The sequence below is a fragment of the Equus caballus genome, chromosome 13 (assembly GCF_041296265.1).
Source record: "Equus caballus isolate H_3958 breed thoroughbred chromosome 13, TB-T2T, whole genome shotgun sequence".
NCBI classification, from domain to species: domain Eukaryota; kingdom Metazoa; phylum Chordata; class Mammalia; order Perissodactyla; family Equidae; genus Equus; species Equus caballus.
Window position 1 is genome coordinate 12,873,480 of NC_091696.1, and position 21,180 is coordinate 12,894,659.

The 21,180-nt window shown below is 52.8% G+C and overlaps 1 protein-coding gene and 1 long non-coding RNA gene across 26 annotated transcripts in view; one reads left to right on the plus strand and one right to left on the minus strand.

Moving 5' to 3' along the window:
* The window catches only part of ELN (elastin), a 32,170-nt gene extending 22,881 nt beyond the window's left edge, over positions 1 to 9,289 (plus strand). For 10 of the 24 annotated variants that reach the window (XM_023655461.2, XM_023655460.2, XM_070231713.1 and 7 more), the window contains 13 exons: positions 806 to 877; positions 961 to 1,020; positions 1,596 to 1,700; positions 2,386 to 2,424; positions 3,814 to 3,885; positions 3,970 to 4,017; positions 4,274 to 4,363; positions 5,060 to 5,098; positions 5,309 to 5,362; positions 5,745 to 5,789; positions 6,192 to 6,221; positions 6,797 to 6,847; positions 8,277 to 9,289. In XM_023655461.2, coding sequence (XP_023511229.1) covers positions 806 to 877; positions 961 to 1,020; positions 1,596 to 1,700; positions 2,386 to 2,424; positions 3,814 to 3,885; positions 3,970 to 4,017; positions 4,274 to 4,363; positions 5,060 to 5,098; positions 5,309 to 5,362; positions 5,745 to 5,789; positions 6,192 to 6,221; positions 6,797 to 6,847; positions 8,277 to 8,320 — 749 coding nt within the window. In that variant the 3' untranslated portion in view covers positions 8,321 to 9,289. The remainder of the gene's footprint in view (positions 1 to 805; positions 878 to 960; positions 1,021 to 1,595; positions 1,701 to 2,385; positions 2,425 to 3,813; positions 3,886 to 3,969; positions 4,018 to 4,273; positions 4,364 to 5,059; positions 5,099 to 5,308; positions 5,363 to 5,744; positions 5,790 to 6,191; positions 6,222 to 6,796; positions 6,848 to 8,276) is intronic. The other 14 variants (XM_070231715.1, XM_023655462.2, XM_070231718.1 and 11 more) reach the window with 3 other exon arrangements.
* Positions 396 to 21,057, minus strand: LOC138917108 (uncharacterized). Of its 2 annotated transcripts, none has more exons than XR_011424622.1 (6): positions 20,877 to 21,057; positions 19,396 to 19,587; positions 12,009 to 12,166; positions 11,242 to 11,314; positions 3,241 to 3,413; positions 396 to 2,125 (listed from the first exon to the last, which is right to left on the minus strand). It is a non-coding gene; the product is annotated as an uncharacterized lncRNA (long non-coding RNA). The 2 variants fall into 2 exon arrangements; XR_011424621.1 differs by lacking the exon at positions 20,877 to 21,057 and adding an exon at positions 5,289 to 5,450.
* Between the last annotated feature and the right edge of the window lie 123 nt (positions 21,058 to 21,180).

Below are 21,180 nucleotides of genomic sequence, written 5' to 3' on the forward strand. Positions count from 1 at the left end.
AAAGCCCCTGCCGCCTCCCAGGCGGCTCCCGGACCTCCTGCTGGGCTCCTCTGGGCTCGCCCCAGCCTGAGCGACCGCCGTGTTCTTGCTCCCTGACAAGGTGCTCCATCTCTCGCTCATCTGAGGGCTGCCCTGGCAGCCCCAGGCACCCCCCTCTTCCTGGAAAAGGCAAATTGGCAGCTCCATTCCAGAGCCCGCCTCTGTGCCAGGCCCTGGGTGAGGGCTCTGCACGCCTTGGCTTCAGGGACCCACGAGCAGCAAGAATCAGATCAGAAAACCTAGGGCTTCTGGCCAGAGAAATCTTAACCCGGGGTCCGCTGACCCCCAAACCCATCTATGACAAACAGCCCTTTTTTATAAAACTACCATTTGCTGAGGTAATTCTTACACCAGCCTCATGAATTGGTACCTTTATTCCCATTTTACAGCTGTGGAAACTGAGGTTAAGTCACTCACCCACAGTCACACAGCCAGACGGTGGCTGAGCCGAGCTCAGAGCCAGGTCTGCCTGTCCTGCCAGCTCCTTTCACTACGTCACTCTGCCTCCATCCCCCTCCGAGGGGTCCTTGTCCCTCCGAAGGCTGAGAATTCCTGATCCTGCACACACCTTGTGTTAGGGAAGAGGACACTGAGGCCCATCAAGGGGAAGTAACTTGTCCAAGGTCACACAGCAAGTCTGTGTCCCGGCTGGGATGAGAACCCAAGGCTCCTGACTCCCAGCCCGCTGCTCTTTCCATCAGCTTCCATTCTCCTTGGTCGGGACTAATTAATTCAGGTTAGGAATGAGCTCCTCTCACTCTTACAGGGTTAGCCCCCGGTGTTGGCGTGGCTCCTGGCGTGGTCCCCGGCATTGGCCTTGGCCCAGGCGGTGTTGCAGGTGAGCTGCCTGAGTAAGTGGGCCTGAGGGGCCTCTGAATCCTCCATGGGGGCCCTCCCTGAACCCCTTCCCTCTCCCCGCAGGAGTAGGGGTCCCGGCTGCAGCTAAAACTCCTGCTCAGGCTGCCGCCAAAGCCCAGTTTTGTGAGTACCCTGCCGCCTTTCTCCCCCGACCTGCCCCCACCCCGAGCCCAGGCTGGTTGACCCAGGCCTGAGCTGAACCCCAGGACATGCAGCCCCTCTGACCCGCCCCACAGCCTCCTCAGATCCCCAAGGCAGCAGGCAGAGGGGTTGCAAGTGCAGACCAGGTATGAAGGATACCCGGGTTCAAGTCCCGGGCCCCATACCAGCTGAGCCACCTCTGAGTTTCCGGTCCTCATGTGTGATGTGTGGGTGCGGACGGCACCTGCCACAGAATGTGGTTAGGAGGATTAAGTGAGCTCATTCAAGAGGGAAGAGCGGGAGGTTAGGCTGAAAACAGCAGTGATGTCCAGTGTGCAGCCCTGAGTGCCAGCCCAGGGAGGGGCTGGACTCGGTAGTCAGTGGGAGTCCTAGGAAGACAATTCTGGTGGCATCACAGGGGGCAGATGAAGGCGAGGAGGCCCCTGTGTGGGTCTGGGCCCCTTCCCTCGGGGCCTGAGTCAGCTCGCTAGGCAGGACACCCCCACAGGGGCATGCTCCCTGCCTGCTGCCACCAGCCCACTGCCCGTCTCCCCCAGGGGCCGGGGCCGGGCTTCCTGCCGGTGTTCCTGGACTCGGAGTTGGTGCTGCTGTTCCCGGACTTGGAGTTGGTGTTGGTGTTCCTGGCCTTGGGGCAGGTGCAGGTGAGGGGCCTTCTAGGAGATGGGCAGGAATGCCCCTGAGCTCAGAGGAGGGAGACCTCCTCTCCTCCCCGCACATCCCCCAGCACCCTCCCTCAGGGGCACGGTACCTTCCCCATTAGGTTCTCCTGGGCAGTTAGAGACAACTGAGGTCACAGACGGAGGGCAGGCCAGGCGAAGGGGGCCCCAGGCTGCCAGATTTCAGGGTTTCTACCTCCTCAGTGGAGGGGTGACAGGGCTTCAAACTGAGAAGAGGCCCACCACCCAGGGAAGAAGGCGGAGGTCCCTGGGGTCAGTAGGCATGGGTGGGCCAGCCTGGCTCCCCTTCAGCAGTACACTGTGGCAAGGGGGCCACCAGGAGTTCCAGCTCTTCACCCAGTGGTTACTGAGCCTGCTCTCTGGCCCGCTTCAGGCAGAGCACACTAGGCCTGGAAGGGACAAGAGAGGACAGATGGAAGGAGCAGCCACAGTTCAGCCCTCAAGCACCCCCAGATCAGAGTGGCAGAGGCATAGTTAGATACTGGAGCTCTCTACCTGGCCGGGTGAGCTCCTGGCTGGGCAACCACAGCTTCTGGGCTTTGAGAGGAGTAAAGAATGCCAAGGAAGTCAGGGAGGGCTCCCTGGAGGAAGCAGAATCCCCAGGTACAGAGCTCAGCTGCTGACCACCCCACTTTTCCCTTTTCCCTAGTACCTGGACCCCTGGCCGCAGCTAAAGCAGCCAAATATGGTGAGTGTGCCCCACACACTGGCCCCCATGGTTGGTTCCCTTGCTGCCTCACCAGCCCTGGAGCCTGCAGCACAGGGCTGGGGTGGTCAGGATGGAAAAAGGCAGTTTCTAGTTCATAGTGACAGTTTAGCAGAGCTGGCTCCGGCCCACCAAATGCCTAGCACGCCTGCAGCCTGGGACAACCAAAACATCCCTCGTATTTCCAGCCCACCTGGGGGCAGTGCCACCACGTTCCCTAAGGCCCCTCTGGCTCTGGCAGTTTCAAGGGACCCGAGGCCAGGGAGCGGCCAAGGCTGCTGTCAGTGGGTGGCTTCTGCCTCCTCACCAGCAGACTGGTGACTGCTGGCCTGGGGCCCCAGCCCCCTGCCCGCCTACCTGTCTGCATGGCTGCACCCGCCATGAGCCATGAGGAAGTGGCAGAACGGCCTGCCCCTGCACTTGGCGCTCAGGCAGCTGCCTGGCCAGACCCACACTGTCTGTGGCCCCCAAATTCCTGGCCCCCCGGGAGCTGAGCCGGGGCCTCGGCCAGGGAACCGCCAACCAGCCCTGGCCGGTCCACTTGCAGCCAGTTTCCACTCGGAAAATCCCAGCTTCCTGAGCCCCCACCCCTGGCAGGCCGGTGACCCATGGGCCCCTCTCCTGTTCCTTGCTGGCTGCTCTGCCGGCCTGAGTCTGACAGATGTTGCCAGGGAAACAAAGCAGTTAAAGGTGCCGGCTCCGGAGCCATTTCCTGCCCATGGAACCTCGGGCACATTGTTAACCTCTGCTGTGCCTCAATTTTCTCATCTGCAAAACGGGGATGATAATAGCACCTACCTTTCCTGTTGCAACGAGTGATGGGCAGGCTAGGGCGTGTGGAGAACTGCACACTGAGGTTCCAGAAGGCATTAGCTGTGACTCCTGCTGCTGCTCCTGGCAGCTCTGGACCAGACCGTGGTTCAGAGCTCAGTGATGGTCACAGAGGGCGGGTCCTTTTACTCCTCACAGACCTGTAGGTTTGGGGGGGGGGGGTCAGGATCATCATCCCCTTTGGGGAGATGGGGCTCTGGGGGTCAGAGGCCACAGCTGTAACAAGTGGAGAAACCAGGACCTGAACCCAGGGCCATCAGAACGCAAGATGAGTCCTCCAACCTGAGCAGCTTGCAGCCTCCACTGTGGCCACCTGCGGCTCCCAGTCTCGCCCACAGGGAAGGAGAGGAGATGGGCAGGCCAGGACTCAAGGGGGCCCCATTGGTCAGGGCAGAGTCAGGACTCAGACTCAGTTGAGACTCAGACCTCCTTGCATTGGGTCAGTGGCCTCGGCCACCTGTCTATTTGCCCTGTGTCCCTGGGGCAGAAAGACCCCATCCTCCAGAAATGGGGTCTTTCCATCCTCTCCTCTCTCCACAGCACCAGCAGGGGTCGGGGCCCTCGGAGATGCTGGGGCTCTTGCCGGAGTAGGGGTCCCGGGCGGTCTGGCAGGTACGTTGAAACCCCAGGACGGGCTGGGCGAGGAGGGAGACTGACCAGTGGAGAGTCCGTCCCGAGCACTCTCTGTGTCTCCAGGAGCCGGACCTGCTGCCGCCAAAGCTGCTGCCAAAGCTGCCCAGTTTGGTGAGCACTGGGTGGAGGGGGGCCGCTGCCAAGGCCCCAGGGTTTGGGGAGCTCTGACCACGTGCTGTGGAGCACGTATTCCCTGACCTGCCCCTCAGACCCTCCAGGGTGTCACCTCCCCAGGGCCCAGCCCACTTGGGGCCCCACTGCACTCTCTAAGGCCCTGGGAGCTCAGGCTCCACCTGGGTCCTGGGATGACCCCTCCACCCCTCCACCGACAGACCAGCGCGGCATTAACACACAGCTCTTTCCGCAGGCCTCGGGGGAGCCGCGGGACTCGGAGTCCCGGACCTGGGAGTTGCAGGACTTGGGGCTGGTGTTGTCCCAGGGGTTGCAGGCCTGGGAGGTAAGGGGCTGCTCTGGAATCGGTGTGTGCAGCAGTTGTGTGTATGCGTGTGTGTCAGAGAGAGAGAGAGAGAGAGAAAGAGAGTGAGAGGGAGAGCCTGACTTTCTTTCCCACCTTGCCACACCTTGCTCAAGCTGTCCTCTCTGCCTGGACCCCAGCCCCACTTCATCTGCAACTCAAGGCTGTCCTGGGCCCCACCCCTTCTTCAGGCTCCTGCAGCGTTTAGAGAGGGGCTTGAGCAAGCGGATGCCATGGCTGGCCCTTGCCACTGGGCGTCCCAGTCCTCTCCCTCTCCTCTCTCTTTCAACCCACCCGCCCACTTCAACTGGGAGTTCATTAGGACGACGATGGTTATGCCCATTTTCCAGACAAGAAAACCACAGCTTGAAGGGAAATTACTTTCCCAAATTCTCCGCCATCCTGGCAGGCCTTGTGTTGACATTCTACCCTCTCGGGCCATCACTGTGTCTCCATACCGAAAATGGGCCCAAGTCTCTTCCTGTGTGCTCCACAGGACTGGACACACAGTAGGAGCTTAATAAAGACTTTTGGAAAGCTGGATGGGTGGAGGAGGGGTGGAGGGATGGTGGAAGGATGAGTCTGTGGGCAGATGGTAAGTGGGCGAGCAGGTCAGGAGGGAACATGGTGCTGGGAGGGAGGTGACAGCCTGAGCCTTCCTGTTCCCCATCTCCACAGGTGTGTCTCCAGCTGCAGCTGCTAAAGCAGCCAAATATGGTGAGTCACTCCCCGATGCCCTCCCTCTGGCCAGGCCTGTAGGCTGCTTATCCCCTCGTCCCGATCACCCCGACCCCTGGCCCAGGCCTCAGTCCTGCTCCCAGTCCCCCTGAAGGTCTGTCCGGGATGTCCGTGACCCCACAACCCAGAGGGGATGCTCAGGGCCCCTTAAACTGTGCCTTGTCCTCACCCCATCTGCCCTCTTCACAGGTGCCGCTGGCCTTGGAGGTGTCCTAGGGGTCACCAGGCCATTCCCAGGTGCAGGTAGGGGCCATCTCTGCTGTGAAAACCTCAGCTGTGCCCGGGTCTCAAGGAAGCCTGTTGGGCTAGCAGGGGGAATCCTGGAGTTCAGCTAGCACAAGGACACAAGAGAGAGGGTGGAGGGGACAGTCCAGGAAAGGAAACATCCTGGAAAAAGAGACTGGCCTCAGGGTCGGGGGTCTCACCACGGGCCTCAGACACCAGGCTGACAGGCCGAGGCTCCGGGGCCCCATACCAGGATGCCAGGCGGGACATGTTAAGAAAGCCACTCCGGCTATGGGGGAAGTGGGGGTGGGCGGGGAAGGAGGTGGTCCTGGGCAGAGAGGCAAGAGTGAGGAAGTCAAGGTGGGGCCTGCCCCGTGCCAACCCAGAGTCCCTCATGCAGGAGTTGCAGCAAGACCTGGCTTCGGATTGTCTCCCATTTTCCCAGGTATGCCCGGGCTCCCTGCCCCTGGGCCCTGTCCCCGAGCTCTGGCCCAGGCCTTCCTCCTCCTCTGCTTCATCTCAGCTCGGAAGGGCTGAGCCAAGACCCGGGGATGGGCCCCATGACCTCAGATTATGTGAGGCTGGGCCTCCCCTCATCCTTCTCTCCCTCCCTTGCAAGGCCAGGGAGCATCAGCTTTGCCAAAATGCCAGGTTCCAGGTGAGGCAAACTGAGGTGCAGAGGCTGCCAGTCACTTGTCCAAGGCCACACAGTTAGGGAGGCAGAGCCCAGGGCTCCCGACCCCCAAGCCCAGAGCTTGGCCTTCTCAGGCGAGGCCCATGCTGCTAGGAGGGCGTGGCAGGCTCCCCAGGAGTGGGTGCACTCACAGCCCCTCTCCTTGCCTTGCAGGTGCCGGAGCCGGGGGCCTGGGAGTTGGTGGTGAGTCTGCAAGAAGAGGGCACCTAACAGCTGCTGAGGGAGTGGCTACTGCGGCCTGGGCCCTGGGCTGCCCTGTGGCACAGGGGTTGAGGGGAATCACAAGGCTGAAGTTCAGCCCTGGGATGCGGGGACAGGGGGAAAGGATCCCAAGTCCTGGGGCTCCCAGCCTAGCTCTTGACTGGGCACCAGGATTGAGACAAGGAGCTGGGTCCCCCCCGGGCTTAGGGCCTAAGTGGAGAGATTGAAAAGGTCCCACAGAAAAGGGAAGAAACTAAGAGGAGAGCAAGGTGCATTCAAGCAGGTGGTCAGGGAGGCTGAAGCCAGGGGCACGTTAGCTGGAGCTGCAGCCAGGAGGCAAGGCCGGGGTCTGACCGGTGGGAGAGGGTGCCCACAGAGCTGCTCAGACCTCCACAGGCAGGATGGATCTGTGAGGAGCATGGCTGGACAGGAGGGGTCAGGCCAGACAGCGGAGGCAAGGAGGCCTTTGAAACCTGCTGTGACAGGATGGGGGCCGGGATGTACTGGGGGCAGTGGGAAAGCCTGGCCCCTCCCCAATCCCCACCTTCCCTCCACAGGCAAACCTCCCAAGGCCTTCGGAGGGGCCCTGGGAGCCCTGGGATACCCAGGTGAGGAGACATTCAACCCTTGGAAGAGGGCGGGGGAGGGAGGGACAAAGACAGGGGCAGATGGACGGGACCCATTTGCCTGGGCCTGGGAGAGGGGCAGCCCAGCAGGGAATGGGGAGGCTGGGGCCGCTAGACACCTGCCATTCCTTCTTCTCCCTCTGACACAGATGCTCAGAGCTGGGAGAGGGCCCGGGACCCTCCATGCTCACCCAGGCCAGGCCTGGCTCTCCCTGCCCAAGTGCCTTAGCCTGGGTCCATATCTTCTGCAGGGAGGAGCAAAGGGAAAGAGAAGGGATGAGGAGAGAACTCAGAGGGGCAGAGAAAGAGAGAGAATGGAGGAGATGATGGCAGTCCTAGAGTTAGAGAAATCTGAAGGCTGGGCTGGGGGCCCAAGGTGTCCGGGCTGGGCAGGGCGGGCAGAGCCTGCCACCTGGCACAGAGCCACACCCTTGCTCAAAGATACAGACTCGCCTCTGGGAGTGTGTGGGGCAGGCCCCTCCAATGACGCCCAGAGGAGACCCAGAGAGCCCCAGCTCCCCACCAGGGGTTGCTCAGGCTGCGCATTCCCTTTCACACCCATCTACTTCCCACCACAGAAGTTAGGCAGCCGAGGCCAGGGTGGGGAGAGGCAAAGGGGAGGCCAGAGTGACCCTTTCCAGGGTGCCCAGCTCCCAGTCAGCCCCCACCTGATGCTGAGGCACTGCTTTCCAAACACCCAGGACCAGCTTCACAGAGAGACGTCCATCCCTGACCCACTTGGCTGCTCGCTGCCACCAGGTGGCGGTAGTGAGCCACATCTAGCGCTGGCAGGGGTAGGAACCGCACCAGGCCCTACCAGCAGACAATGGTGCCTTGATTGGAAACGGTTTACTAGCCCGTCCCCAAGAGAGGGCGAGGGCAGGAGTCCTGGGTTTGAGTCCCAGTTCAGCCACAGATTGTGGATGTGTAAGACGCTCCCTCTCACTGGGCCTCAGTTTATTTGCCTGATGCCCACTCACGTTTATAGGTCTCTCCTAGGACAGCTATCTCTTCCAGACACTGTCAACTCTCCCTTCACCCCATTTCCCTTGACGGGGGCTGCTCTGAGCCACTCGCTAAAGAATGCCCAGATGCAGTAGACTCGGAGTGTGGAGACCTTGTCCAGGCCTGGCCCTTCGGGACCTGGCCCCATGCCCTTTCTGAGACTTGGTTTCATCACCATATCTCGGGCCCTGCTCCCACCCACCTGCCCGGTGGGAGTTTCTACAACGGAACAGCTCAGAGTTTGGCCTGGGGTCACGGCCAGGCTTCTGGTGCTTCTGGGACCCTCTCTTCCCCACTGTGATGATGTGGGTGCGAGAACAGCTTGGAGCTGGTCAGAGCAGGCAGGGGCCAGAGCAGCAACAGGAGGGGCCAGACTGACTGTGGTGTGTGCCTCCCCCCAACCCAGGTGGAGCCTGCCTGGGGAAAGCCTGTGGCCGGAAGAGAAAGTGAGCTTCCCAGGACCCCTGACTCACGACCTCATCAACGTTGGTGCTACTGCTTGGTGGAGAATGTAAACCCTTTGTGACCCCCCCCAACGCCCCCTCCTAAGTCCCCACCCCGGGAGGGGACAGGGCAGGCCAGGCGGACTTGGAAATCCCCAGGGCAAGGAAACAAGAGAGCGGTGGCCAAGTGGGCCCTGGGAGGCCCCCTACTTCAGAGGCAAGGGGTGGGTGGGCTCAGCCTCCTGCCCCCATCCCCTTCCCACCCAGGAGCTCCCCCTCCACACACTCTCCATCTCCAGGGGAACTTGGTGCTACATGCTGGTGCTCTCATCTTCCTGGGGGAGGGAGGAGGGAAGGGCAGCCCCGGGGGAACCCCCTCCCTGGGGCTCCTCTGAAGATGGTGCGGACATTTCCCGGGCAGTCCCACCTCCCCCTGCCCACCAAGACCCACCTCTGGCTGCGGTCCAGTTGGTACCCAAGCATCGAAAGCCTCAAGCTGGATTCGGTCACACTATCTCTTGGCTCCCTTGCTCCCCTCTCCCCCATCAATCACTATTCCCCATGTCTGGGACACCTTCGTATCAGAAGACTCCTATCGGGAATAGCCCTCTTGCTCTTGTGGAATTCATCCGCCCATCTGTCCATCCGTCCATCCATCCTTGTCCCCACTTGACGGCCCAGCACCACTAGCTGGCTGGGCACCCCCACCGTCAACCTGGTTAACCTGTCATGGCAGCCTGTGCCCTGCCTTCGCCCCACCACACACCCCCCTACACACGGGCCCAAGCCCAGGGTGTGAGGGGCTGTGCCAGCTGGGGTGGCAGGAAACTCCCCCAACCTGGGTGTCCCCCCACGCAGTACTGTATCCCCCGTCCCTCCCTCGAGCCACTGTACTTCAGAGCATTTCCCCCTGCCCTGCCCATCTCTTTGTGTCTCGCTGTGATAGATCAATAAATATTTTATTTTTTGTCCTGGATATTGGAGGATTATTTTTGATTGTTGATGCTCTCTTTTGGTTTACTTTTGTGGTTAACTGAAAAACAATTTTTTTTTCTGATCTGGGGAACTATATCCCCAGTAGAAAATGCATTTTAATCACTTTGGTATAACTTTGGATGAAACATATATCTTTTTAAATAAGAAAAGAGAATTAACTGCTTCAGAAAAGACTAATAAATGAAAACCTTTCAAAGGAAACTGTGTCTTGGCCTCCTTGAGGTTCTCTCATCTGCCTCCAGCTCCCAGCCCCAGTAGGGAACAGGCCTTGGCCTTGTGGAACTGCCACTGTTCAAGCTGTATTTGGGGAGCTGCTTACCAAGATCTCCTGCCCTTGGCTTCTGGCACATCAATGCTTCTCAAGTTCAGCTTGTCTTTTAACAATGAAAGCCCCTTGGTAGAGAAAGCAGGACCAGCCAGGCCCACACGCACCAGCCCAAGGTGCCTTCCTCCATGGAGGTGGGCTCACCCACCAGCCACACCTTCCCCTGTCCTCTCGCCCCTTAGGTCTGAGACCTTGAGCACAGGGCCTGGTGGGTGGCCTCCAGACACTGAGGGTGCAGCTGGAGGGGTGGAAGAAATGAAAGTGACCCTTCTGTCCAGACCAAACCCTTGGCCTTGGGGAACAGCCATGCAGAGAGGAGAGAAATGGCCCCATCTATGAAAACCAGAAGATGTTTCCCTCTGAACCATCCCCTCCAAGGAAGACCTCCTCCTACACATGGCACTGCTCCACTTCTTTATAAAATGTAACACTGAAATCCTGCAGGTGGCACTGGAGACTCACTGCCACCCTTAGATGCACGCGTCCCCAGGGCCATCTCCTTCCCCTCTGGGCCAGAAATCTACCTGGAGCCCACAGCTCCCTTCTAGACCATGCCCTGGCTACCATATTCTAGAATTCCCTCCCCAAACTACCAAGTCCACTTCCAAGGCCCAAATGGCCTCTGCCTACATCTGTCCTCCTGAGAGGGAACCCCATGGCCAGCGGCACACCTCTAAGCCAGCAGGCTGGCGAGGGAGCTGTCTGCTGGGAGTGTGGGTAGAGTCTGCTGGGCAGACTGGAGTATCTGGGCACTTGCTTGTGAGCACCTCACAGTGCCAGAAGGAAGTGGGATGGAAAGAGAAAGGGATGGAGACGATGCTCAGGAGAGCTTCCCAGAGGACAGTGAGCACAAAGAGCAACATCCCAGGCAAAGAATAGAGTCGGGGAGGGGGCGGGGGGGGGGGTGGGGGGGCGGGGGGGGGGCGGGGGCGGGCCTTGCAGGCTGGGAGAGCAGCTGTGAAGGCCCAGCCACCAGGACAGTAAGAAGCGCCCGGTAGAAGGGGGCAGAGCGGAGGGAAGATGCAGGAAAGCTCAGAAGCAGGTACAGAGCAGGTTCATGGAGACCCATAAGGGGGCGGCTGTGACAGAGAGGAGCAACAGCCTGCCCCGGAGTCATGGCAAAGGAGATTCATTCTTTCATTTATTCATTCACCAAAAATATCCCTTCCTGTTCTCTCCTCAGCTCTCCAGCCTCCAAAAGTTGGCCAGCCCCAGCCTTCTGCTTCTCATAGTTCACAGCTTTAAATACCACCTATGCACTGGCAACTCGGACAGCTACAGGACAGACCTCTCCCCTGAGCTCCACACCGGCACGGCCAAGGCCAATTCTCAACATCTCCACCTGGACGTCTCCCAGACATCCCTGCGTAGCGTGGGCTCCCTCCTCTCCAACAGAACATGCTTCCTCCCCGCCTTCCCCATCCCAGGAAACGGCAGCTCCAGGGGTTCAGGCCAGCAGCTTTGGAGCCATCTCCAACTCCTCTCCTCCCACTCCCCACCTCAGACTCTCCAGCGAATCCTGCAGCACACCCTTCAGAAGACACCCAGGGTCCAGCCATTCCTCACAGCCTCCAGGGGCCGTGCCCTGCTCCACCCGCGGCTCTTACCTGGATTGGGACGTGGCTTCCTACCTGCTCGGCTCCCCTTCAGCCTTCTCTCCATGCAGCAGCCAAAGCAATCCTTTGAAAACGTAAGTCAGCTCAGGTCACACGGCGGCTCAGAATCCTGCAACAGCTCCCCTCTGGCTCAGGGCCAAAGCCAGAGGCTTTCAGTGGCCTAGAAGCCCCTCCCTGAGCTGCACCAGCTGTTCTGACCTCACATCCCGCTACCTGGCCTCCGCCAGGCCCTCTTCTTTTTCCTTGCGGGTGGCAGGCCACTGCCATGCAGGCCTCCATGCCTGCTGTCGCTCCTGCCCAGGATGTTCTCCCTCAGCCATCAAGGTGCTTGGCTCCCTCATCTCCTCGGTTCTTGGCTCTAATGTCACCTTCTCAGGAGGTCCCTGAGAAATTGCAAACTGTGCCCTCCTCCTCATGCAGCATTCCCTCACCTGCCCCTGCCTTCCTTCTCGCCAGAGCGCCTGGCACCCTGGGCATAGTAACTTCCCTTCTTTGTTCACTGTCTCACTCTCCACAACAGACTGTGAGCTCCCTGAGAACAGACACTGTTTTAAGAACAAAATAGAGGAACTCCCCCCTTTCATTAATTTCACACTCTGGGAGAGAGATGTAAGCAAACATGCTAGGATGATAATACCCTCAAAGGTATCCAGGCCAAATCCCAGGAACCTCGTAAAGATCCCGGTATCAGTCTGCATGGGCTGCCACAGCAAAGGACCACACACTGGGGGCTGAACAGCAGAAAATTATTGTCTCACTGTTCTGGAGCTGGAAGTCCGAAATCAAGGTGCTGGCAGGGCTGGTTCCTTCTGAGCCTCTCTCCTTGGCTTGTAGATGGCCGCCTTCTCCTCGTGTCCTCACATGGTCTTCCCTCCGTGCGTGTCTGTGTCCTAATCTCCTCTTTTTATAAGGACACCTGTCATATTGGATTAGGGCCCATTCTAATGACCTCATTTTGACCTAATTGCCTCTTTAAAGACTCTATCTCCAAACAGTCACATTCTGAGGTCCTGGGGGGTTAGGACTTCAACATATGAATTTCAGGGAGGGATGCAATTCAGCCCATAACAGAACCTTATATGGAAAGAGTCTTTGCAGAGGTGATTAGGTTAAAGATCTTGAGATGGGGAGATTATCCTGGTGGGCGCTAAATGCCATGACAAGCATCCTTATGAGAAGTTGGAAGAATCGTATGCCAACAAATCGGGTAACCTACAAGAAATGGATAAATTCCTAAAAACACACAACCTGAATCATGAAGAAACAGAAAATCTTAACAGATGAATAAGCCAGGAAATTGAATCAGAAATCAAAAATCTCCTAAAAAAGAAAAGCCAGGACCAGATGGCTTCACCGATGAATTCTACCAAACATTTAAAGAAGAATTAACACCAACCATCCTGAAACGCTCCCCAAAAATTGAAGCAGAGGGAACCCTTCCAAGTTCATTCCAAGAGGCCAGCATTACCCTGATACCAAAGTCAGACAAAGATACTACAAGAAGAGAAGTGACATCAGCAAGATGGCGGAATAGGAGGTCTTCATCCTATGTCCCCCCAACAGAAACAATCTTAAAATTCAGATGGAACCACAAAGGACTCTGAATAGCCAAAGCAATCTTGAGCAGGAAGAACAAAGCTGGAGGCATCACACTTCCTAATTTCAAAATATATTACAAAGCTACAGTAATAAAAGCAGACACAAAAGACAAATGGAACAGAATAGAGAGTCCACAAATAAATCCAAGCATTTACAATCAACTTATCTTCGACAAGTGTATCAAAAACACACAAGGGGGTCAGGATAGTCTCCTTAATAAATGGTGCTGGAAAAACTGGATACCCAGATGCAGAAGAATGAAATTGGACCTTTATCTCACACCATACACAAAAATAAACTCAAAATAGATTAAAGACAACCATTAGACCTGAAACTGTAAAACTATTAGAAGAAAACATAGGGAAAAAGCTTCTTTTTTGTTTGTATGTTGGTTTTTTCGTTTTTTGCTTTTTCTCCCCAAATCCCCCCAGTACGTAGTTCTATATTTTAGTTGTGGGTCCTTCTAGTTGTGGCACGTGCGACGCTGCCTCAACATGGCCTGATAAGCGGTGCCATGTCCGCACCCAGGATCCAAACTGTGGAAACCCTAGACCACTGAAGCAGAGCGCGCAAACTTAACTACTCGGCCACGGGGCCTGCCCCAGGAAAAAGCTTCTTGACATTGGTCTGGGCAATGATTCTTTTGGATACAACCCCAGAAGCAGAGACAAGAAAAGAAAAAATAGACAAGTAGGATTGCATCAAATGAAAAAGCTTCTGCACAGCAAAGGAAACAATCAACAGAATGAAGAGATAACCTATGGAATGGGAGAAAATATTTGCAAACCACGCATTTGATATAGGTTAATATTCGAAATACAAAAGGAATTCAAACAACTCAATAGCAAAAAAAATAACCTTTAAAATGGGCAAAGAACCCAAATAGACATTTCTCAAAGGAAGACATACAAATGGCCAACATGTACATGAAAAGGTGCTCAGCATCACCAATCACCAGGTAATGCAAATGTAAATCAAAACCACAATGAGATATCACCTCACAGCTCTTAGAATGGCTATTATTAAAAAACAAAAGATAGCAAGTGGTGGAGAGGATGTGGAGAAAAGGGAAACTTTATACACCGTTGGTGGGAAGGTAAATTGAAACAGCCATTATGGAAAATACTACAAGTGTTCCTCAAAAAATTAAAAATAGAACTACCATATGATCCCTCAATCCTACTTCTGGTATGCCTCCAAAGGAAATGAAATCAGTATCTGGAAGAGAGAACTGCATTTCCATATGTATTGCAGCATTGTCCACAATGGCCAAGATATGGAAACAACCTAAGTATCCAACAACAGATGAATAGATTAAGAAAATGTATTATATATATACAACGGGATATTATTCAGCCTTAAAAAAGAAGGAAATCCGGCCATTTGCAACAACGTGGATGAAGCTGGAGGACGTTATACTAAGTAAAATAAACCAGACAGAGAAAGACAAATATTGCATGATATCACTTATACGTGGCATCCAAAAAAGTCAAACTAATAGAAGCAGAAAGTAGAAAGGTGGTTGCCAGGGGCTGGGGGGTGGGGGAAATCGGGAGATGTTAGTCAAAGCGTACGAAGTTTCAGTTATGTAGGATGAATAAGTTCTGGAGATCTAAGGTACAACATGATGACTATAGTTAATGATAATGTATTGTATACTGGAAATTTTCTATGAGAGTAGACCTCAAGTGTTCTCACCACAAAAAAAGGTAACTATGTCAGGTGATTGTTATGTTTATTACCTTGATTGTGGTAATCATTTCACAACATATGTATGTGTTAAAACATCATATTATACAACTGTATATGATTTTTATTTGTTAATTGTACCTCAAAAAAACTGGAAATTTTAATTGATTAATTGATTGATTTTGAGAGGAAAGAAAAGAAAACTACAGATCAATATCCCTGATGAATACTGATGCAAAAATCCTCAACAAAATACTAGCAAACTGAATATAATAGCATATTAAAAGGATTACGTACCATGACTAAATGGGATTTATTCCTGGAAGGCAAGGATGGTTCAATGTATAAAAATCAATCAATATAATACACCGCACTAACAGAATGAAGAACAGAAATCACATGATCATCTCAACAGATGCAGAAAAGCATTTGACAAGATTCAATACCTTTTCATGATAAAAAACCACTCAACAAACTAGGACTAGAAGGAAACTACCTCAACATAATAAAGGCCATATACAACAAGCCCACAGCCAACATCATACTCAATGGCAAAAGACTGAAAGTTCTCCCTCCAAGATCAAGAGTATAACAAGGATGCCCACTCTTACCACTTTTACTCAATATAGCATTGGAGGCCATAGCCAGAACAACTAGCCAAGAAAAATAAATAAAAAGCATCCAAACTGGAAATAAGTAAAATTATCTCTGTTTGCAGATGACGTGATCTTATAGGTAGAAAATCCTAAAGATTACACACACACACACACAAACCTGTTAGAACTAATAAATGAATTCAGCAAAGTTGCAGGATATAAACCTAACAGCAAAAAATCAGTTGCCAATAAAACTGAAAAAGCATAAAATAATAAAATAAATTTTAAAATTAAAATTTTAATTAATTATTTAAATAAATTATTAATAAATAAAAATAAATTAATTATAAATAATAATAGTAAATGAATAAAATTAATTTTTTAGTGTATCGTGTTTCTGCACACTAACAAGGAACAATCCAAAAAGGATATTAAGAAAATAATTCCAGGGAATGGCCCAGTAGTGTTGTGGTTAAATTCACACACTCTGTTTCAGCAGCCTGGGGTTTGTGGGTTTAGATCCCGGGCACAGACCTACACACCACTCATGAAGCCATGCTGTGGCGGTGTCCCACATACAAAATAGAGGAAGACTGGCACAGATGTTAGCTCAGCGACAATCTTCCTCAAGCAAAAAGAGGAAGATTGGCAATGGATATTAGCTCAGAGCCAATCTATCTCACAAAAAAAAAGAAAGAAAACAATTCCAGAGCCAGCCCTGATGGTCTAGTGGTTAAAGTTCAGTTCTCTCACCATGTCAGGGGCCCGACTTCATTTCCCAGTCACAGAACCATGCTGCCTGTCTGTCAGCTGCCATCCTGTGGCAGCAGCTCACACAGAAGAACTAGAAGGACCTACAGCTGGGACATACAACCATGTACCGGGGCTTTGGGAGAGGAAAAAAAAAAAGAGGAAGATTGGCAACAGATGTTAGCTCAGGGCGAATCCTTCTCTTCAAAAAAACAAAAAACAATTCCATTTACAATAATGTCAAAAAGAATAAAATACTTAGAAATAAGGAAGGAGGTGAAACTTGTACATTGAAAACTACAAAACATTGCTGAAAGAAATTAAAGAAGACAAAAATATATGGAAAGGTCCCATATTCATGGAATGAAAGACTTAATATTGTTAAGACGTCCAACTACTCAAAGCCATCTACAGATTCAATATAATCCCTATCAAAATCCCAATGGCATCTTTTGCAGAAATAGAAAAATTCATCCTAGAATTCATACAAAATCTCAAGGGACCTTGAATAGCCAAAAAAATTTTGAAAAAGAAGAATAATGTTGGAGGACTCAGCCTTCCTGATTTCAAAAAATATTACAAATCTACAGTAATCCGAACAATGTGGTACTGGCATAAAGACAGACAAATAGACTAAAGGAATAGAATGGAGAGCCCAGAAATAAACTCTCACGTATTTGCTAAGAGATCTTGGACAAAACCACTCAATGGAGAAAGGACAGTCTCTTCAATAATGGTGTTGGGAAAACTGGATATCCACATGCAAGAGAAAAAGCTGGACCCTTATCTTACACCATACACAAAAATTAACTCAAAATGGATTAAAGATTTAAACATGAGACTCAAAACTATGAGTTTCTTCTAGGAAACTTCTACATTTACCAGAAAAAAACATAGGGAAAAACATCATGACATTGGACTTGGTGATGATTTCTTAGCTAAGACACCAAAGCACAGGCAACAAAAGAAAAAAAGACAAATGAGATTGCATTAAACTTAAAACTTTTGTGCATCAATCAACAGAATGAAAAGACAACCTACAGAGTGGGAGAAAATATTTGCAAATCACATATATGATAAAGGGTTAATATTCAGAATACATAAAGAACTCCTACAACTCAACAACAAAAAATCAAATAACCAGATTAAAAAATGGGCAAAGGACTGGAACAGACATTTTCCCAAAGATGATATGCGAATGGCTAACAAGCATATGAAAAGATGACCATCACTAATCATCAGGGAAATGCAAATCAAAACCACAGTGAGATATGACCTCACACCCATTGGGACAGCTACTATCAAAAAAGCAGAAAAGAGCAAGTGTCAGCGAGGATGCGGAGAAATTGGAACCCTTGTGCACTGTTGGGAATGTAAAATGTTACAGCCACTGTGGAAAACTGTATGGAGAGTCCTCAAAAAATTCAAAATAGAACTTTGACATGATCCAGCCATCCCACTTCTGTGTATATGCCCAAAAGAATTGAAAGCTGGGTTGCTAAGAGATATTTGCACACCCATGTTCATAACAGCGCTATTCACACTAGCCAAGAGGTGGAAGAAACCTAAATGTGCATAGACGGATGAATGGATAAACAAATTGTGATACACACACACAATGGAATATTATTCTGTCTTAAAAGGAAGGAAATCCTGTCACACGCTGCAACATGGTTGAACCTAGAGGACACTGCTGAGTGAAATAAGCCAGTCACAAAACAAACACTGTGCGATTCCACTTATAGGAAGTATCTAAAGGAGTCAGATCCATAGGGACAGAAAGCTGAATGAAGGCCACCAAGGGCTGAGGGAGGGGAAGAAGGGAGCTGTTGTTAATGGGAACAGAGTTTGGGGTCTGCAAGATGAAAAAGTTCTGGAGATCCGTTGCACAACAGTGTGAATGTACTTAACACTGTTGAAATGGACACTTAAAAATGGCTAAGACGGTAAATTTATATTATGTGTTTTTTACCTCAATTTTGAGAAAAGAAGAAGAAGCTGGAAGAGGAAAAGAACTGATTCTCTTCTAGGGCCTCCGGAAGGAGTGTGGCCCTTGATTTCGGTCCGGAGAAACAGACTCAGGACTTCTGTGCTCCGGAACCGTGAGAAAGTTAATTTCTGTCATTTTACACCACCAAGTCTGTGGTAATTCGTTATGGCAGCCACAGGAAACTAACGGAGTGAATAAATGATTAACTGCCAGGTCAGGTGAATCAGTGCTACGAAGATTTAAAGCCAGAGAGGGAGACAGAGGGTAACAAAGAACTTTAGGTTACTTGGGATGGTTGGGCCCCTGACCTCAGGTCAAAGACCTGTCATAGGCACATGCCTGGGGAGTCCGAGCCGCAGAGAGGTGAACCACGGTGCCCCAGAGCGAGCAAGGAGGGAAGAGAGAAGGGCAAAGAAGCAGCCGGGGGCTAGGTCGATGAAGTAAAGGCTTTAGGTTGAAAGCAAGGAAATGTTGCACGTTGACCCACATGTTCAGAGGCTCTGAAGGGCAACAGGGGGACTGGCCTCAGGGGCTGTTGCACTCTCCGCCCAGCTAGACTAGCGAGGAGGGAGGAGTGGTGGAATTCTGGACATACTTTGTACAGAGAGCAATAGGATTTGCCAGTGGATCAGACACAAGGAGTAGGGAGAGAGGATAAGGGAAGTGTGGGACGCCTGCAAGCGTGGCCTGAACCACTCGATGACCGAGGCGTCACTGACTGAGATGAGAACCACTTGGGGAGGAGCTGATCTGGGCACAAATCAAAAGCTCTGCCCTGGATGCGTTAAGTTTGTGGTGCCCATTTGCCATCCAAGTGAAGATGCCAAGCAGAATTTGGGTCCTCGCGTCTGTAGTTCAAGGAGAGGGTGGAGGAGTGGCTGAGCCACGGGATGGGTGAGGTCACCCAGAGTGGGCGAGGAGGAGACAGACTGAGTCCGACAGCAGGGGTCCCGTGATGCTGGCTGTCTTTCCATGCCTAGGCTCGGGCAGCTCGGGCTCTGGACCCTGCCCTGGGGAACAATCTTGGGCTCATCCTGTGACAGTGTCCCACAGAGCCTCTAACTTCTCACCAACTTGTGTTCAGCCAGGCACCAACTTGGCGAGTTGGGACAAACCCTAATCATTGACCCGGGGTAAGCGAGCCTTCCCCGACAAGAGCTCTGGCCCCCTTTTCTAGAAAACTTCACGAATCCCATCAGTCAAAGATTTTTGAGCAAACATCATATATATATTTGCCACTTGGATGATAAATGGGCACCTAAAACTTAACACACCCAAGCCAGAGCTCTTAATTTGCACCCAAATTAAGTTTCGTGCCCCAACACACACACATAGACACATTCACTTATCAATTATACACTTACATACTTGACAATACAAATAAAATGTTTATCACAGAACAATGCAAAAACAGAGTTTAAGAAGAATGCTCTAAAAATGGGATAAGCAATACTGGAATGATTTCATTTATGAAAAGTACAAAATTCCTTTTCTGTTTTCAGTCAATAAAAGACTTAATACCTTGTATGTGCGAAGTGGCTGGATAGTCAGGTCTGATGAGCCGGTCACTGGGTTCGCAGGGAAGTGTGGCTAACAAGAAGCTCCTACTTGAGATGGAGGGGACAGCTCTGCCTTTCTGCTCATCTTGCAGTATCAGCATGGCCCTCAACCTCTGCTTTCTTTTTGGGAATCTTTTGCAGCGACGAATCGATTCTGTGAGGGTTCGTTTTGTTAAACCTGGGTAATATTCAGCTAATGGGGCACAGGCCCACGGCCCCCCAGGTCCCATCTGCATCCCTCTGCATCCTGCACTGTGGCCCTCTCCTATGGGGGCCTCTCCCAGGCCCTGTCACCCTGGAGTGGTAACTGCGGCCACCCAGAGACTGTGCCTGTCCTCATTCCCTCCCCTTTTACATTGTAAAATCCCTTTTATTAAACTCTCCTCAATAATCCCCACTGAGCGCTCCTGTTTCCTGCCAGGACCCTGCCTGATCTATACCCTATGGGAAAGCAACAAGCAGAAACGTTGCTGGACAGCCTCTGAGGACCTCCGCGCCTCCTTGGGAAACTACTGTAAGTGCCCTGGGACCATCGGACTGACCAGCGTCAATCTGAATATTAAGCATTTTAAAAGCCTAGCTTCTTTCGTATTAGAAATAAAAATTCCAGGATGAGCCTGGCAGCACACCAGTTAAGTTTGCACATTCTGCTTCAGCAGCCCGGGGTTCACCAGTTTGGATCCTGGGTGTGGACCTATGCACCACTTATCAAGCCATGCTGTGGCAGGCATCTCACATATAAAGTACAGGAAGATGGGCTTGGATGTTAGCTCAGGGCTAATCTTCCTCAAAATAAATAAATAAATAATAAAAATTCCAACATTTTGTTCCCTCCCCCAAGTAATTGCTGTGCACCCAGGGTGAGCACCCCTCCCTTGCATGCCGCTGGCCATAGCCCTTGCTAGAGACGTCTCCACAAATGTGCCGGCTCGAGCTGGACTCTGGGCAGCTCTGCCCCTTGTTCACTGGGTACATCTGGGCATGGGTCAACCTCTCTGATCATAGCTTCCCAAGCAGCGGATGAAGTGGGAGGGCGGGTCTACGGGACATGGGGTCACCCTTGCCCAGGTCCAGCATTCTAGGACTCTCTCCCTCTAAGCAGGGTGCCGACCCTTCCACAGTGCTGGCCAGGGCACCTGTGCTAGGGACCAGCCCAATGCCTCTGGCCACCTCACCCAGCCAAAACCCTGTTCAGCTGTGCCGCTTCCTGAACACTGGGCAGGGCAGCGCCAGCTCCAGGTCTCCAGGACTGGGAAGAGCAACCCCCTGAGCACGTCTCTCACAGCCTGGCAGAGGTTCACTCTTCCCCGGGGGCCTGCTCCTTAAGGGTCCTGCCTAGCCGGTGAGGGCCTGAGACGTGGACCAACGCCCAGGCCTGCCCTCACTGCAGGCCTCAAACACGGGGGAGGGGACGCGGCCGGCGCCCCTCCCCAAGATGACCACCTCAGTCCGAAGGGCCCACAACGTCTCCTCCAGCTCAGGTCCGTTCCTGGGCCTCCAGCTGGCTAGGGTCAGAAGGGCTCCCCGCGGGGAAGCTGAGGCCCCTTCTCCGGGCTTCTGCATCCCCCTAGGCTGCAGCATCAGAACATGCACCCCTCAGATGCCGCAGTGTCGGGTTCACGCGTCTGCGCGCCGCGGGGCCCAGCTCGCAGAAAGATGAATGAAAGGCGGGGCGGGCGGGGCGGGGCGGCGCGGGGGGCGGGGCCGCCGAGGGTGTGGGGCGGGGCCGCGCAGGGCAGCTCCGCGC